This window comes from Ursus americanus, chromosome 3 (genome assembly GCF_024610735.1).
Source record: "Ursus americanus isolate L20-20 chromosome 3, mUrsAme1.1.p, whole genome shotgun sequence".
NCBI classification, from domain to species: Eukaryota; Metazoa; Chordata; class Mammalia; order Carnivora; family Ursidae; genus Ursus; species Ursus americanus.
Window position 1 is genome coordinate 14,737,950 of NC_142129.1, and position 19,727 is coordinate 14,757,676.

At 37.3% G+C, this 19,727-nt stretch overlaps 1 protein-coding gene and 1 non-coding gene across 5 annotated transcripts in view; both read right to left on the bottom strand.

Annotated features, from left to right (window-relative positions):
• Positions 1 to 19,727, bottom strand: part of UBN2 (ubinuclein 2) — a 76,119-nt gene that overhangs the window by 52,546 nt on the left and 3,846 nt on the right. For 2 of the 4 annotated variants that reach the window (XM_087860796.1, XM_045792545.2), the window contains exon 2: positions 17,893 to 17,982. In XM_087860796.1, coding sequence (XP_087716922.1) covers positions 17,893 to 17,982 — 90 coding nt within the window. Of the gene's footprint in view, positions 1 to 17,892; positions 17,986 to 19,727 lie in introns of all 4 variants that reach the window. The other 2 variants (XM_045792546.2, XM_045792544.2) reach the window with 1 other exon arrangement.
• On the bottom strand, positions 8,202 to 8,264 carry LOC148110339 (U7 small nuclear RNA). The gene has a single exon (XR_015724084.1). It is a non-coding gene; the product is annotated as a U7 small nuclear RNA (small nuclear RNA).

The following is a 19,727-nucleotide window of genomic DNA, read 5'->3' on the forward strand; positions in this document are numbered from 1 at the left end:
CCCATAAGCTATGACTTCACTGTATGCTTTTTTGGGGGACAAAACAACACACACCATTACCACCAAGAAAATCATCATGGTGTGAGATAAAGTAGTGGTTCCCATATTTTTAGATTTTACAAGTTAGGTAAATTTCAAAAACAATTTTGAAGACTGACACAACCCTTAATTTTGCTAAGTAGGGCTATTAAAGACATAATCTCACAACAACAATCCTTCTCAAGAAATACTCCTTGGCAACCTTAAACATATACACACATATGTAACATCTATACATATATACACATATACACATGTGTGATTACATGCAATACACATAAGAAATTGTTCTTATTTTTTCCATTTGCCAGGTCTGCAAACTGGAACCCTTACAACTAGGTTATAGAACTACAGTTAGAATCAGAAGTTAAAAAAACCCAACAAAACCCCAAATCAGAAGTCAGGTGACAAAAAGAGGTATTTCTAGGATAGGAGTTATCCTGTTGAGAAAAGTCATATGCAAGCAATTAAGTACACGAGGGGCTGTTTCACCCAAAAACTAGAGAGCGAACTCTAAAAATATAAAAACCCAAAGATATATGAAAACTAATATAAAAATATCTTAGTACATGAAAAAATATAAAAACAAATGAAGAATGCTAGCCCTGTCACATATTAAATATATTTAAAGTTATGGGAGTTAGCAACATAAAAAAAAAGCCATATATGAAAAACCCACAGCTATCATCATCCTCAGTGAGTAAAAATGGAGAGCTTTTTCTGTATAATCAGGAACAAGACAAGGAAATCCACTCTCACCACTTTTATTCAACACAGTACTAGAAGTCCTAGCCACAGCAATCAGACAAGAAAAAGGAATAAAAGGCATCCAAATTGGTAAGGAAAAAGTAAAACTTTCATTATTTGTAGATGACATGATACCTTATACAGAAAACCCTGAAGATTACCAAAAACATACTAGAACTAACAAACGAATTCAGTAAGGTCTCAGGAAATAAAATCAATTTACAGAAATCTATTGCATTTTTTCCCTTTTTAAAGATTTATTTATTTGAGAGAAAGACAGGGACAGAAAGAAACAGGGCACAACTGGGGGGAGGGGCAAAGGGAGAGAATCTTCAATTCTTCAATCCCCACTGAGCACAGAGTCTGACATGGGGCTTGATCTCATGACCCATGAGATCACAACCTGAGCTGAAACCAAGAGTTGGACACTTAACTGACTGAGCGACCCATGCACCCCAATTCACTGCACTTCTATATGCTAAAAATGAAGCAGCGGAAAGAGAAATTAAGAAAACAATCTCCTTTACAACTGCACCAAAAATAATAAAATATCAAGGATTAAACTTAACCAAGGAAGTGAAAGACCTGTACTCTGAAAACTATAAAATACTGATGAAAGAAACTGAAGATGACACAAATGGAAAGATATGCCATGCTCACGAACTGGAAGAACAAATACTGTTAAAATGTCTATACTACCCAAAACAATATATAGATTTAATGTAAATTCTATCAAAACACCAACAGCATTTTTCACAAAACCAGAACAAACAATCCTAAAATTTGTATGGAACCACAAAAGACCCCAAATAGCCACAGCAAACTTGAAAAACAAAGCTGGCGGTATCACAATCCCAGATTTCAAGTTATATTACAAAGCTGTAGCAATCAAAACAGTGCGGTACTGGCACAAAAATAGACACGCAGATGAATGGGACAGGATAGAAAGCCCAGGAAAAAAACCCATGATTATATGGTCAATTAATCTTCAACAAAGGAGGCAAGAATATATAGAGGGACAGTCCCTTCAACAAATGGTGCTGGGAAAACTGGACAGCAACATGCAAAAGAATGAAACTGGACCACTTTCTTACACCACACACAAACATCCAAAATGGATTAAAGACCTCAATGTTGAGACCTGAAACCATAAACATACTAGAAGAGATCACAGGCAATAATCTCTCAGACATCAGCCATTGCAGCATTTTTCTAGATGTGTCTCCCAAGGCAAGAAAAACAAAAGCAAAAATAAACTATTGGGACTATATCAAAATGAAAAGCTTCTGCACAGCCAAGGAAACAATCAACAAAACAAAAAGACAACCTACTGAACGGGAGAAGATATTTGCAAGTGACATATCCAGTAAGGGGTTAGCATCCAAAACGCATAAAGAACTTATACAACTTGACACCAAAAAAAACCCAAATAATCTGCTTGAAAAATGGGCTGAAGGGGCGCCTGGGTGGCGCAGTCATTAAGCTTCTGCCTTCGGCTCAGGGCGTGATCCCGGCGTTCTGGGATCGAGCCCCACATCAGGCTCCTCCGCTAAGAGCCTGCTTCTTCCTCTCCCACTCCCCCTGCCTGTGTTCCCTCTCTCACTGGCTGTCTCTCTCTGTCAAATAAATAAATAAAACCTAAAAAAAAAAAAAAGAAAAAAGAAAAAAGGAAAAATGGGCTGAAGACACGAACAGACATTTCTTCAATGAAGACACACAGACGGCCAACAGACATGAAAAGATGCTCAACATCACACATCTTCAGGGAAATGCAAATCAAAACCACAATGAGATATCACCTCATGCCTGTCAGAATGGCTAAAATCAAAAACACAAAAAACAACTGTTGGCAAGGGTATGGAGAAAAAGGAACACTTGTGCACTGTTGGTGGGAATGCAAACTGGTACAGCCACTGTGGAAGGAGGTTCCTCAAAAAATTAAAAACAGAATTACCATGTGATGCAGTAATTCCACTACTGGGTATTTACCTGAAGAACATGAAAACAGTAATTCAAAAAGATATATGCACCCCCATGTTTATTGCAGCATTATTTACAATAGCCAAATTATGGAAGCTACCCAAAGGTCCATCAGTAGATGAATGGATAAAGAAGATGTAGTGTATACACACACAGAGGAATATTATTCACCCATAAAAAGCACGAAATCTTGTTATTTGCAACAACAGGGATGAATCTAGAGAGTAAAATGTTAAGTGAAGTTAAGTCAGAGAAAGACAAATACCATATGATTTCACGCATACGTGAATTTAAGAAACAACAGAAATGGGGCGCCTGGGTGGCTCAGTTGTTTAGCGTCTGCCTTCGGCCCAGGGCGTGATCTCAGGGTCCTGGAATCGAACCCCGCATCGGGCTCCCTGCTCCGCTGGGAGCCTGCTTCTTCCTCTCCCACTCCCCCTATTTGTGTTCCCTTTCTCGTTGGCTGTGTCTCTCTGTCAAATAAATAAATAAATCTTAAAAAAAAAAGAAAAAGAAAAAGAAAAGAAACAACAGAAATGAACAAAGAGGAAAAAAGCGACAAACCAAAAATCAGATTTCTTTTTTTTTAAATATTTTATTTATTTATTTGACTGAGAGAGACAGCCAGCGAGAGAGGGAACACAAGCAGGGGGAGTGGGAGAGGAAGAAGCAGGCTCCCAGCGGAGGAGCCTGATGTGGGGCTCGATCCCAGAACGCCGGGATCACGCCCTGAGCCGAAGGCAGACGCTAAACCGCTGTGCCACCCAGGCGCCCCCAGACTTTTAACTATAGTGAACAAACTGATAGTTACCAGAGGAGAGGTAGGGAGGGGGGAATGAAATAGGTGAAGGGGATTAAGAGTACACTTATCTTGATAAGCACTGAATAATATACAGAATTGCTGAATCGTTATACTGTACACCTGAAACTAAGAGAAACACGATATGTTAACTATACAGGAATTAAAATTTAAAAATTAAATTAAATTAAAAATAAATAAAGTTCTGGGAGTTATTATTAAAAATAAATAAAGTCCTGGAATAGAAGAATAAACATAAACAGACAACAATGTTCAAGAATTTAACATGAGAAAGGCAACATTACAATTCAGTGGAGAGTATGTCATAGATCAAATAAATGGAATTAAAGATACTTATATCATCTATCAAATTTTAAACTTTTTAAATTCTGGGAAAATGGAGAAGAAACAGGACTGCTCAAGCAGTGCTGGTAACAGTATACCATGAAACTTCTGGAAAGCAATCTGAAAGAATCTGCCAAGAATTCTGCCATACTTTCACACGGTCTTCTTTTGCTTCTTCTTTATTTTCCAAACTTTCTATGAAGTATTAATGTCATAACGGAAATACACTAAAATAATTTTTAAAACACTTTATTTGACCTGATAATTCTATGTAAGCTTATTTCGAACCACTACTTAGATTCAAGAATATCTGTTAAGAACTTACGCTATAGAAAGTAATATGTTGGGGTGCCTAGCTGGCTTAGTTGGAAGAGTATGTGGCTCTTGATCATGGGGTCATGAGTTCGAGCTTCATGTTGGGTGCAGAAATTACTTAAATAAAATTTTTTAAAGAGAAAGTAATATATTAAATATCAGAAAGAATTTAAATTTAAGAGAAAAAGACGCAGGAAGCAAGCCATAAGAGACTCTTAACGACAGAGAACAAACTAAGGGTTGATGGGCAGGATGGGCTAAAGGGTGATGGGCATTATGGAGGGCACCTGTTATATTAACACTGGCTGTTGTATGTAAATGATGAATTACTAAATTCTACTCCTGAAACCAATATTACACTATGTTAACTAACTAGAATTTAAACAAAAGTTTGAAAAAGAAAAATGAAATAAAATAGTGTTAATAGAAAAAAAGAATTTAAGTATGAAAAGTCCTGTCCTGAAGAAACTTAAAAGATGACAATCTACTCAACAAATTAACTAAGTACCTACCAAGTGCCAGTCTTCATGGATTTTATAGTATTGTAGACAGGAGAAAGATTATACAAATAATTACAGTAATGATAAATAGTAGAAAGGAAAATACAGGTGGTACTAGACCTTTTTAACAGAGGACTTAACCAAGGCTTTCCTGAGACGTTTATGCCCAAAGACGAGTGGAAGTAATCACTTGTGGAAGCCACTGAAAGGATTAGAACAGGGAAGTAACCTGACAAGATTAGTGCTTAACAAAATCATTCCTGCTATTGTGGTGGGGGATGAACACAGACAGGGAGATCAGTTAGGAAGGGAGAAAATTCAGAGATCTGCAAGAAAGTCCTAAGTTACTGGGGGCACAGAAGATATATTCAAGTACCAATGCTGCTGCTGCTGCTGCTAGCTACTACTCTCTGAGGGCTAATTTTGCATTAGCACCTATTCTTTTTTTTCTTAAGATTTTATTAATTTATTTGAGAGAGAGAGAGTGTGCACAAATGGGGGGAGAGGGAGAAGCAGGCTCCCCGCTGAGCCAGGAGCCCAACACAGGGGTTCGATCCCAGGACCCTGGGATCATGACCTGAGCCTAAGGCAGACGCTTAACCCACTGAGCCACCCAGGCACTCCACATTAACACCTATTCTAACTGTAACTACCTATTATTTCATAATTGACAAATGCGAAAAGCTAAAGCTTGGACATGGCAAATAAGCTGTCTAAGATCACAGGGAAAGTAATTGAGCCAATCTTCAAGCTCATGATTAGCTGACTTCAAAGTGTCATTCTATTAAAAGTTCTATAAAAGAAGGGTGCTTGGGTGGATCAGTCGGTTGAGTGCGGTTGAGTGCTGGACTCTTGATTTCTGCTCAGGTCATGATCTCAGGGTCGTGAAGCACTCAGCAGGGAGTCTGCTTAAGATTCTCTTTCTTCCTCTGCCCACCCCCCCACCAGCACTTGTTCTCTAAATAAATAAATAATTTTTTTTTTAAGTTCTATACTAAAAGTTATAGAATCTCTGCACTCATTTCCCCACTTAGAGACATCTTAAACTCAATACCAAGAACTGAAACCAGTGTCCCCACTGTCAGTCACCTCCAAATTAGCTTCTCCCACTTGACAGTCCCACTTTATTCATTCTATTTTTCTGCCTTAAAACTCCACTGTTAGCTAAAATTTAAAGACTGATGATACTGGAGCGCCCGGGTGGCTCAGTCGTTAAGGATTTGCCTTCTGCTCAGGGCGTGATCCCAGGGTCCTGGGATAGAGCCCCGCACTGGGCTCCCTGCTCTGCTGGGAGCCTGCTTCTTCCCCTCCCATACCCCCTGCTTGTGTTCATTCTCTCGCTGGCTGGCTCTCTCTCTCTCTGTCAAATAAATAAATAAATCTTAAAAAAAAAAAAAAAGACCGATGATACTAAATGTTAACAAGGATATGGAGCTAATAAGCTCTCCTACATGACTGGTGCAAAAATGATATATAGCCACTCTGAAAAACAGTTTGCCAGCTTCTTATAAAGCTAAATATACACTTCCCATATGACCTAACAATCCCACTCTTACTATTTAGTCAAGAAAAATGACAACATATGTTCACATTTAGACCTGTATGCTAATGTTCACAGCACCTTTATTCATAGCAGCCAAAAACCAGAAACAACCCAATGCCCATCATCCAGTGAATGGATAAACTGGGATACACCCACATAAAAGGATTACTATGTACCAACACAAGAGAAGGAACTGCTGATAACATGCAACTCATGAATTAATTCATGTTAACTGAAAGGGGCCAGACATAAAAGACTTTAAGACTCCCATTTACAGAAAACTCTAGAAATGGCAAAACAAAAACAAACAAAAAACCTACATGGACACGAAGTAGATCTGAGATTGCCAGGGACTAAGGCTAAAGGGACAGGATTACTTGTAGAGAGGTAAAAGGGAACTTTCTGGGAAGATGAAATTGTTCTATATGTTTGAGGTAGTGGTTATATGACTGTGTGATTTGTCAAAATCCATAAAATTGTACGATTAAAATGAATTAATTGTACGTACTTAAATTATCTTTCAATAGTGCTGATTTTTAGAACCTCCTCATGATGATTCCTACTTTAACTCTCTCACCACAAACCTCTGTTCATGTGAATATTCACATCTACAATTTCCATTCCACCTGCCATTGCTATAATGTCGGCCATTGTTTTCACTTAAATGTGATGTGTTAATTAGCCTCTCTTCCCTCATTTATCCTAACTTATCCTTCATATCATCTAATTAATATTTCTAAAATACCATTTCATATCATTTCCCTGCTCAAACTGCTTCAGAAGCATCTCAGCTATTATAAAATAAATCCAAAACCCTTAATATGGAATTAATTAAATGCCTTCTCCATGCTGATTTAAACTACCTTTCCAACTTTTTCTTATCATTTTCCAACTTGGACACTTTGATCCATTCAATCTATCTGTCCACTTTTCTCCAAAACACACTTAAGCTTATCTTTTTTCTGCCTTCCCCTTATTGGGAATAATCTCTTACTCCTCTCTGAATTCTCCCACCCTCTCCAGCCAGTAAATTTAAAATTTTTTCTCCTCGATGCTTTCTACTTAAAATCAAAATGATCTTTTTCTGTTCTCCTAACATATTTTTTGTCTAGGCACAGCTAGCTGCCTGTAAGACTTACCTAGGGAAAACTAAAATGTAAACAGGTTCTGTCAGAATGGGCACATTCACACATATGCAGAAGTACAAATAACTTAATGCATAACTAGAGAGATTTAGGAACACTTAAGTCTAGTCAAGGTGATCAGCAGTTACCACAGGAAAGTACAGCTGTTATTAATAGTTATGAGTCATAATCTAATATATGCAATAAAATGGCTAATTAAGTAAATGTAAATCAATGACAGTAAACAAAATGGCTAAACCTTTACTTAACGGTCATAGTATTAATCTGAGTAATAATCCTTCTCAACAAAGGATCTTACAAGTCTAAGATCTTCACCAAGCATCCTATCAATTATAGCATCATAACAATAATGAAGGCATAAATCACATATTCTATGATACATGCATTCAACATTAACAGCCATTTTAAAATAATGTGGTAGAATTATGTTTAATGCAGTAGAAGAATATTTAATAATATAGAAGGTAACAAAAGCATTTACCAAATGCTATGTATAGTTCAGGCTATTCACAGAAAAGGTAATATTCACTAAGCATTTGACAGTGTTCAACTTAACTGGTAATTGTGGAGATGACATTAAAATAACAAGATCTTACTTTTTTAATTCTCATATAAACAATAAGATCTCATTTATGAGAAACACAACACAGCAATATACGCCTACAGATGTATATTAAACGTTCAAAGAATTCTAACAAGGAGATCACCATGGTTATTACCAATAGGGAAGGGATATAACTGGAGGCAGTGGTGAAGGAAGATTTTGGCTTAATATGTATTCTTCGAACTTTTTTTCCTTTGGTAGGAACTGGAAAACCTGCTGGACAAATTGCAAAGGAGCTGTAACACTTTGAATTTGTTTTTAATAACAGGCACGTATCCATGTGTTACTTGGATGATTAAAAGGAATTTTTTAAAGTGCAAGAGAGCACATTCATAAGCATACAGTCATCTTCAAAAGCCCTGAAAGGATGCACATCCAACTACGAACAGTGGTTATGCCTGGCAGTGGGGTTACAGATGATTAGTAGGAGATTTTTATTTTATTCTGTTTATCTGTATTTATATATTCTTTTACAGTGAACAAGATCTTTGAAATATGTAAATGCTTACATAAATACATCTCTAGGAAAAGAAACTCCAATGGTGGTTATCTCTGAGGAGGGAACTGGTTAGCTGGGAGTCAGGAATAGGAGGGAGATTTACTTTACATCATATTCCCTTTGTATCTTTCGAGTTTTTCTTAAGTATATGTATGACCTATTCAAGAATTTTATTTTCTTAGGTCTGGACCACCAAATATTCAATACCATTTGTGTTTTCACTCCGTATACGGTTCTGCTTCCTAGTCCCATTGTGGGGAAAGTGCTTTGGACAAGCTGTATTTGACACACTCATGCCCAAGTAGCTCTTTCCTAATTTCCTCCCCAATAGCCAGGGTTAAATAGCCTTTCCTCTACCTATCAATGGCTTTCTGCCAAAGCATTTACTGTCAGGCACATCACAGTTCCTTCCTTCATCACAGAGGCCACCAGAGTATAGTTTTCTGGCCTCAATTTACTTTTCCTCATCTCCTGGCCTTCCCTTGGCTGGCCCTTTCTGCCTCACCTCTTCTTTTCTATTCTCCACCCTGTAGTTCTCTAGTTCCCCAATTACGCTCAAGTCCAGTGATATGCAAATGGTATAAACTGAACCAAATGTTGGAGAGTTGCCAAAAAGACTATTCACAAATATTAAAATTTCACCTAAAGGAACTCAACATAGATTGGCAAAGGATTATATTAGAGTGTCCTCCCCACTAGGCCTTTTTTGAACTGGTCTCTTTTCCAGCAGCCTTAGCAAGGAGACTCCCTGCAGTAGTATCAGTCTTATTTGATAAATTCCCTGGACTGCTGCAGCTGCTGATGTTTCACAGTTTACACAATAAATGCCTCTGATAAAAACACAAAGTTTACCTTCCAAACTAAGAAAAGAAAACCTTGAGTTTTGCTACACCTAAAATGAAGAACCCCCTTCAAATCTATTTCCCTAGGGTACTGGTTTACTATGACTCAGAAGAAAATGACTTACTGAATCATTGTACCTGTTTAACCTGATAATCAGTGTTTCAAGCCAATGCTGTCTGATTACACTATAAACACTAAGCTGGAAAACAAACAAGGGGCGCCTGGGTGGCTCAGTCAGCTGGGCATCTGACTCTTGGTTTTGGCTCAGGTCATGATTTCACAGGTCATGAGATCGAGCCCCTATCGGCCCTGTGCTCAGTGGGAGTCCACTTGAGCATTCTCTTCCTCTCCCCACCCACTGCTTGCTCTCTCTCACATAAATAAATCAATTTTAAAAAGAAAAAAAGAAAGAAAAGAAAAGAAACAAGATGTTCTTAGTACAGGACCCCCTTCCCCAGTTGTCTCCAGGTAATAAGAAACCTAACTAATAAGCAATGTCCACTGATCACCTCTGGAAGACAGAGGAAGCATGATACTGTATGTTAAGACTGCAGTCTTATAACTGAGAAGAAAATATCTCTTGGTCACCAAGCTTCCCTATTTGTCCCAGCCCAGTCACAACCTTATCCTTCTCCACTTCTGTTGATTTCCTTAACCTACCGATAGAAAAGAGGAGAAATTTAAGTCAGTGGAAAGACAGCCAAGAGCTGACTTAACAGCACAGATACAGTATAAACAGATTTCTTTAATCACCACTTAGGATTTGGGCCTTCCTTCCAAATACCCTAAAACTGCTGATTCTCGATTGTTCCTAATGGATTTAAGGAAGTTGAAGAGAATTTGTTTAACTCAAAGAGGCCAAGAAACTGAAAGGGCATGTCATGGCAAGCGATTACAACTGGTAACTGCAAAAGAGAAAACTCTTACTTAAGAATTCTTCCTTGCCCTGTATTTAAGAACCCCTCCAACCTCAGTTTGTTTTAAAAGGTTATGATATACACAACTAATGAATCATCGAGCCTTACATCGAAAACCGGGGATGTACTGTATGGTGACTAACATAATATAATAAAAAATCATTATTAAAAAAATAAATAAATAAAAAAATAAAAGGTTATGATGTTTTTGCTGTATATGTAGTATCATACTACATATAGTAATGTTGTTGGCCTATAGAAGCTAAATACACTGGTACTTGTGCTTCATAAATAGAATTTATTTTGTGGTGGTGTTAACAAGTATTTATCCAAACTGTTTTACTCAAAATCCTACCATGTTATCTTTATGGACCAGACCTAACATAAGACCAAAACATACAGAGGAAAACCAGCCAAGGAAGTTCCCAAGGAAGCACTAATCTCAGCAAGTGCAGATGATCGTCTAATATGAGTAACTAGAGAATTCTTAAACCTCCCAGAAAGAGTGAATAAATATTTTCTCACATCCACTTGCATCAGTCTCATATTTGAGGACACTTTTTAAACAAGCCATAATTATTTCAAGTGTAAAAGCATATTTCCTTTCCACTCGAGTAGTATTTACTGTGAAGAAGTCGCTCATTGGAAATTATACAATTATTCCAAATATTGCCATTTTCTTATTGCAGTATTTACAGTATTATTTACATTATTTACAGCATTACTTCCAAATTATGGAAGAAACCAAGTGTCCATCAGTAGATGAATGAATAAAGAAGATATGGTATGTGTATGTATGTGTACACACACACACACACACAATGGAATATTAGGAGTAAAAAAATGAAGTCTTGCCATTTGGGACAACGCGGATGGATCTAGAGGATATAATGCTAAGTGAAGTAAGTCAGTTAGGGAAAGACAAATACCATATGATTTCACTCATATGTGGAATTTAAGAAACAAAAGAAACGAACAAGGGAAAAAAGAGGCAAACCAACAGACTCTTAACCATAAAAGAACAAACTAATGATTACCAGAGCAGAGGTTGGTGGGGAGGGAAGGATGGGTGAAATAGGTGAAGGGGATTAAGAGTATACTTATCATAATGAGCACTGAGTAAAGTACAGAAGTGCTGAATCACTGTATTATACACACCTGAAACTAATATAAAACTATATGTTAACTATACTGGAAATAAAATTAAATTACATTAAAAGATACTGCCATTCTTTAAAACATATCAGGACAAAATCAATTTTAAAAGCCATACAACAAGAAAATCAAGACTTTTTATAAATATACTTTGTTTTTGATTAAAGCAATATTAACTCCATTTGAACTGCTTTTTTTTTTCCAACTGCTTTACTTAGAAGACTGCTCAGAACTACTTTTTTACCATCAAATCTACCTTTATCCTCCCTTTTAAAATAAATATGAAGCTATTAGGGCTTTAAGAGTTTAAAATCGCATAGAATTAAGCATTAAATGTTGTATTCAAACTCTATACGGTAAAGTAAGTGAATTTTAAAGTCATAATGAGATTTCAGAAATGCTAATAAATGCTTGGCAGAATACACGTCTTCCTATTCCATAGGTCATTCAGATTCGAATGTCTTAGCTGAGCCACTGCTAGGCACCCGATACTATGCTAAGCACTTTCATTTAGATTACTGAATTTATATCCAATTCCGGAATAGCATGACCTTTCAAGATGGCTGGGGTAACAGAGTGAGAAAAATCACTAAAAGAAATCTTCCAAACACCACAGGTGATCTTATACCCTATGCACTATAAGAAGGCTTAGAGAAAAAGTGCAAACCGCATTCATTGATCTACGGTACGTATGGCCTCAGAAAAAGGGTACACAATCTAGAAACCATCTAAGAACTGAGCTGGAAATTCAGGATATTCAGGAAAGTAGGATATTCAGCCTAAACATGTGGAGCCTTAAAATTGCCAATGAGGAAAAAAGAACACAAGCCTCTTTAAACTGCATCCTGCTTCCTTCCTATAGTAACCAACAAGAAAAATCTGGAGCCTATAGAGAAGTGTCCAAAGTTGGACTTAGCTCTGTAATAAGATTTATGTACAACAACCAATTTAGTATACTCTAGGTAAAATTAAGTACCGACTAGTTTTTCTTTTCCCAAGAAAATACGTAGCAATTGATGCTGAACGTGCACTGTCACGTTACCTGAAGAGTAACATAAGAGGAAACAAGACACAGGCAATAAAAACAGGACAGGATAGAGGGGAAAAAACAAACCATTCGATACCAGGTGCTGTTTTTAATAATTTTATACTCCCTATAATTTCTATTACTGCATTTCAACTACCAAGACCGTCTCAGTCCTTCTTCCCCAAGCAACTGCTGTAAGAGAAAGGACACGTCCTAGCTCCACAGTTCTCCATCCCTCTCCCACAAGTGGCAGCCTGTTCCACTTCACACAACTCTCCAGCACAAGCAATGGCTACACATACTCAAGACCACGAGAAGCCCATAAACTTGCCTCCCAGGCCTCCAACAAACCACTCAATTCATCGATAACATCACTTATAGACCCAGCCACCCCTCAGTGCATCTTATTTGTCCCCATATCTGGAAACCCCCAATAGTGTTTAACTTGCTCAGTTCTCTGAAACTTCCTGCAAACACATTCTCCTCCACAATGGAAATGGCATGCCCTCCCACTTGTACCAACCACTCCACTCACAGAAGAGAAGGGGCAGAATATAAGTGTGGATGGACTGCTGAGTTAAATAAATTAGAAAAAAAAAAAAAATACTGAAGCAAGTATACCCATGTCTCCAACTAGGGCTTGAGAGCTGGATGTGACCCACGGGTGTTCTATTTTATCCAGCAGGTGTTTTTTTGTTTTTTTTTTTTTAAAGATTTTATTTATTTATTTGACAGAGACAGCCAGTGAGAGAGGGAACACAAGCAGGGGGAGTGGGAGAGGAAGAAGCAGGCTCCCAGTGGACGAGCCTGATGTGGGGCTCAATCCCATAACGCTGGGATCACGCCCTGAGCTGAAGGCAGACACTTAACGACTAAGCCACCCAGGGGCCCCAAGCAGGTGTTTTAACTAGAAGCCAACATTTAAAAGTAAGAAAACAAAGAGGAAAATCCAGATTTCAGCCTTCTTTTGAGAAATGTAAAGATCTGGAAACCCTAAGGCCCGGTCCCTGCGAAGTGACAAGGGCTGGAGCTGAGTAGCAGCTGTCCTCTAGTTCAGATAACCCCCACCTTTACTGTCCACCTGGCCTGCTTCACTGGTGTTCAGTGGGCATATTGGGGACATCTGAATTTGCTACTCCTGAACTACAGAACACTTAAGGAACTATTTGACAATAAAGTATAGTTAATAAAGATCTTCAGTGATGGTTTAAGAGTGATCTTTTGGGAAAACCTAGCACTGGACAAAGTGCTGGTCTTCTCCCAGGTCACTTTTGACCCAATGAGTTTCTTAAAGGATCCCAAATAATTTATTGTGGTCTTTAAGAAGTCCCTAATAATTAAGAAGAACCTGTAAACAGTGATTGAAGGGCTAAAGATAAAGGCCATTTGGAACAGAATGCCCGAACTAAACTAAAAGATCAAAATCCATGGGGTAGTCAGTTAACAGAGGTTAAAAAATCCCATACATGTTTATGTTAAAAAGAATTTATGACATGTACAGAGTAAGACAGAGCAGTTCTCTACAAGAGTGATATGTTTAAATAAACACTATTTCATATTTAGATAGCACTTTAAATATTTCCAACATTAAAAATCTATTTTTTCATCTGACGTTGACAAAACCCCTGTGCTATAAATATAAAGTTGGCTAGGCAGATCTTGTTTTCCCCTCACAAATACCAAAGCATAAAAAAGCCAAGAGCCTGTACTAAGGTCACCCAGCTAGTTAATATGGCAAAGACAGGATCAGAATCCAGCTGTGTTAACTCATAATCCTGTGCTCCCTCCACTAGAATACATTGTCACTGCCTCTTATCCACTGAATATCCTACAAAGGGTAGAAAAGCTATTCCAGGGATTACAGAGAAATGTGGTTCCACAGGAGACTGGAAGAACCCATTCAAGGACTCTGCACCAGAGTCTCCAAAATTCCTTCCAATTTCAAGAATGGAACTGGCCCTTCTACCCACTTTCAAATCCCCAGAGTCTTTGAATCCCATAGACACTGCTTGGTACTACATTTGTGTGTCATATGTATGTCTTGTCTTTCCATGTATTTTGAAAGTTCCAGGAGAGAGGAACTATCATGCCCCTTTGTACATCTAATGTAAATGCTCAAATACTTTTTTATACACAAAACTTAACAAAAAACTGCACCTTTTATTCCAAGAAACAAAGAGCTAGAAGTAACCTTAAGTGATTTTCAGAAATAATGATGAGGACATCTGAATTATAATACGAAGGAAACAAAAATAAGAAGAAAAGGTGGCTAGCTTTTGTTTTATAAGCCTCCAAGAATTAAGTCCTCTTTTTATCCCTGCCAAAAGCAATTTTTTAAGGGAAATGTAACCTTGGTAGGTTAACATTTTGCAAGATTTTACATACAATATTTAAAAGTTTCTTTACTTAAAATATACATATAACATAATACATAAGTAAAAATAGACACATAGACACCTGAATTTGCTATCCCTGAACACCAAAAAAACCTCAGTTGTTCAGAAGTCATCTTTTGTGATAGCCCAGAGCCTAGAGCTGGATGTGGCGTCTTCTTCCAGGTCACTTTTAGCTGGATGGTTTTCTTACAAGGGTCCTAATAATTTGTTATGATATATACATTTAATGCCTATAATACTCATGGCACATAAAGGCTTCATGAGGTAGGACATTTTAAATCTCTACTTAGAATGGAAATAAGAGAGAGAGTAGCCAAAATAAAAATATAGAGAAGAATTATAGCCCATTAATTTGAATTATAATAAGAACAACATTTTATCCTTGCACAATGACAGGGCCGGGAGATATCCCAGTTATCTGGAACTCAATTTTATACATCAACCAACTTCTTCAGAACATTGGTTTTTCCATGCCAAATATGAACCAAGGGCTCCCCAAGATGATTTAATGCTAACTCTGAGGCAACACATCACATCCTGAATCACATTACTTATAGGAGCATATGCTAGGAATTTTTCCATTTACAAAGGACAATTCTAATCCTTAGTTTTAAAACTTACGCAAAAATAAGGACTCTAATGTAGTGCTGGAGGGAATGGAAACTGGTAACTTAGGAACTGGTAATTTGGTAATCTATACCCAAACTAAATAACCACATAAATCTTTTGACCTAAAAATTCCACTTCTAGGAATCTGTCCAACAGATAAACTTGCAAATGTGTGAAATGCCATGCTACTAAGTAATTTACTTTAGCACTATTTACAAGAGCAAATTTTTGGAAACAACTGAGACCATCTGGGGACTGGTTAAATAAATTGTGGTATGTCCATACAATGGACTACCATGCAGCCCTAAAAGAGAGAGAGAGAGAAAGATAAGAAAGCTCTCTTTGTGCTGATAAGAAAAAAATCTCCAAGTTAGAGTAACTGAAAAAAAAGCAAAGAGCAGAACTGCATCTTCTGTAGTATGTGTAAAAAGAGATGTTGAGGGGGCAGGGGGTGCCTGGTTGGCTCAGTCGGTTAAGCCTCTGCCTTCAGTTCAGGTCGTGATCTTGGGGTCCTGGGATCGAGCCCCATGTCAGGCTCTTGGCTCACTGGGGAGCCTGCTTCTCCCTCTCCTTCGGCCTCTCCCCCTGCTTGTGCTCTCTCTGACTCTCTCTCAAACAAATAAATAAAATCTTTAAAAAAAAAAAAAAAAGAGAGAGAGAGAGATGTGGGGTGGGGGTAATACATTACATAAAATACATAAATACATAAAATACCTCTGGAAGGACCCCCCCCAAAACATGCCTCTAGGAAGTGAGATTATGTGGGTGAACAATAGGAAGATTTTTCACTCTAAAATTTTTTAGTTCTGAACCATGTATATATATTGCCTGGTTAAAACATTAAATTTAACCAATGTGTTAACTTGTATAAAAAAGTCACAGGGGCACCTGGCTGGCTCAGTCAGTAGAGCATGTGACTCTTGATCTTAGGGTTGTGAGTTCAAACCCCATGTTGGGTGTAGATATTACTTAAAAATAAAAATCTTAAAAAAAAAAAAAAGCCATAGTATGTTAGGATTTATAATTTGAGAACATTATATTGTAATCAAACACTACAGTTTAACAACTTTTGCTACTCTTTCCATCAAAATACCCACCAGTCCATCCCTAAAATTATTATATCATCACAGAATATAAAGCCAGGAGAAGCCTTGAAAAATCTTCAAAGAAAGAAAACTGGGGCCCAAAAAGGTTAAATAACTTCACCAAAGGACAATTTGTAGGTGGTAAAGTACGGCCTACAAACTGACTTTCATTCCAAAGTATTCTCATATATTTCCCCCACCCCAAACATATTCATTAGCACAAGGAGCCAGCAACGGTCCACCAAGATCCCACTTGCATCTGGAGGATAACATAAATGACAGGGTTAGTGTAAGCTGACTTCCTATCTCTGTGAGATACTTTTCAATATTCACTAAGGAACCAGAAGGGGTCTTGTTTTTCATGAGTTATGCTTTAGCAAAGTGCCATGAAGTAAAGCCATAGGATAAAGATGGGGAAGAAGGGAGCTATCCTACAATCTCAATTATATTAGAAAATGTGAGAAAAAGGGGCACCTGGGTGGCACAGCGGTTAAGCGCCTGCCTTCGGCTCAGGGCGTGATCCCTGCGTTATGGGATCGAGCCCCACATCAGGCTCTTCCTCTATGAGCCTGCTTCTTCCTCTCCCACTCCCCCTGCTTGTGTTCCCTCTCTCGCTGGCTGTCTCTATCTCTGTCGAATAAATAAATAAAATCTTTAAAAAAAAAAAAAAAAAGAAAATGTGAGAAAAATGTTAAGCAATGTCACATTCAGGTAATCAGAATTCACTTTTATATTAAAACAAATATCAATCTATTTATGGCATAGAACGTAAAATGTACATGAATGTTTAAGGTAAACAAGATACTTTCAAAGAAATTTCATGCTGCTGCTGATTGATTCTGATCCCAGAAATGTGTATGCTAGAAATACACACATTCATTCTCTTAAACTCGAAAGAGGCAGGAAGGCTTAAGAACTACTACACCAAGGGAATTAAAGTAGCCTTCTCAATGGTGGTAGTAGGAAAGGCAAAAGATTCGAGCTAGACGGACCTGGCTATGCAGCCTGGTTCTTGCCACTGTGTGACACTGAGCTCAGAGCCTCAGTTTCTTCATTTGTAAAATGTGGTCAATATTACTTACTATGTAGTTTTACTATAATGATGGGAGATAATGTATGTTAAGCAAGCTGCCTGGACTCTAGAAGGAGTACAATAAATGATGGCTACTATTACAGCCATCACAAACCTATCAGAATCTTTGTCTAACCATTTATTTGGACTCATTAGGAGAACAAAAAAGGTGGGCAATGGATATTACAAGCCCTCCCAACCAGTCACCAGGAGGAAAAAAAAAAAAAGCCAATAAGGTAAAATTACCTAAATGAAGAGGATATTATACTCACATATTTCATTTCAAACTTCTTAGCCAACATTTCCACTTCTTGCCTCTCTTGATGCTCATCATTAAATGGGTCTTCTGTGTGAATGGGCTTCTTCTGATTCAAATAGGAAAAGAAATAGAAGTATTAATATTACTTCAACCAGAGTTGAATGCATCCTTAAATTTAATAGAGTCAAATTTTCCAAATATTAACAAATAAGTTAGAAGCATTAAAAGTAACTAGAAAGAAATGTTGGTTTGTAGCAAAAATACTTGCAGTTTTAATGGATCCTTACACATTCTCAGGTTTTTCGTTCATTAAGAACTCAACAAATTGTCTCCTCCTACAAAATGATCTATGGTCACCCCATCCAAAATAAAAAGGCCAAAAAATCCCCAAGAAAATTAGGTAAAAATGAAAATCCCACTTATAACTCTAGTTTGAGATCTTTCCCCCAAAAAACAACTGCTTTGGTCAGGAAATGCTTCTTAAAGGCTCTCCAGGTTATTAATTAGCATCAACCCTGAATCATCTGCCCTAAGCTATCACAGGGTATCTGTAGCTGCTGCAACCTTCTGCTGAGGCCCAGCATCAAAAGCTCAATCCACATCACCTCCTTCTTGTCCATGAATATTCATTCAGGGAGTACATGCTACTCTTAAACAAAGCTAGAAAAGTGAAAGCTGCAAACAGATTACATTATTGTGGTTTCTTCTAGCAGAGGAGAATGAAAGGTTAACATAATACATGGCTTTAAAAAACCACACACACAGCTAGGATCCCACATTCACCATCTATTTACCAAAACAAAAAGATAAATCACATCCTTTATTCAAGTTTACTATTTTAGCAGACACCTTTCCTATACATAAAGGTTTTCAATACAAAAAAAAAGGGAAAACAAGGAGCTGAATATGAATAAAAATGCTACTTGTATCTAATTATGGACAACTGACTTTTTAATCTTTTAAAAAAAGGAAGGCTAGATGTTTTAACTGAAGTAAAATACTGGAAATACTGGATACAATTCGGCTGAACCTGAAGAAAAAACTGCAGAGGGGACAAAGATTTGCACACTTTGGAACTGACACATTTCATCCTGGATATGAAGGCTGAGATACAATTAGTCTAAAAATATGACAGAAAAATATGAAGAGGATGAATACAATTCATCAGACATAAGGCATTAGAATGAAGGTATATTCTGAAAGCCTAAAAAATTAATCTCAGAATCAATGATTTAAATGATCTATTGTAATAAGTAATGTATTTACAGAATCCTTTATCCCAGGACTTACCAGTGGAAAAAATGTATATGACCTGAAAGGAATAAATAAACCAGGAGGAAGAGACCGATAATGAAATAAATACTAGGCATGTTCAGGAATAGCCTTAAGACTAAAGGACAGTGAGCAACCACCATGCCTTGACATAATCAACTGTTGCTTCATGTCACTGTGAAGTCCAAGTACTAGGTCCTATTACTGGTCTGCCCCATTTTATATGTGAAATGTAAACACATGGACATATATTTTTAATAAGAATCACCTTAAATCCCATTGTATAATGTTCTGTATAGACTTTATTGAGGAATCAAGAGTAAACCTCTTACTCTCCACAGTCTATAAAAAGCGAGTTAAGAAAAGTGACTCACTTTTCTCTCACAGTTAAGAAAGAAACCCCTACCCACAATCAAGGCTCTAAGTGAGTTTTATGTTTTTCAGGTGAAAAGATAATCTGGAAATCAGTGAATATCAAAATTACCAACTACCCACGGGCAATTACATTATAATAATTTTGTCCTTTGATGTTAACTCATTAACACCACCTTCCGGAGATCTTTCACATGTTATCGA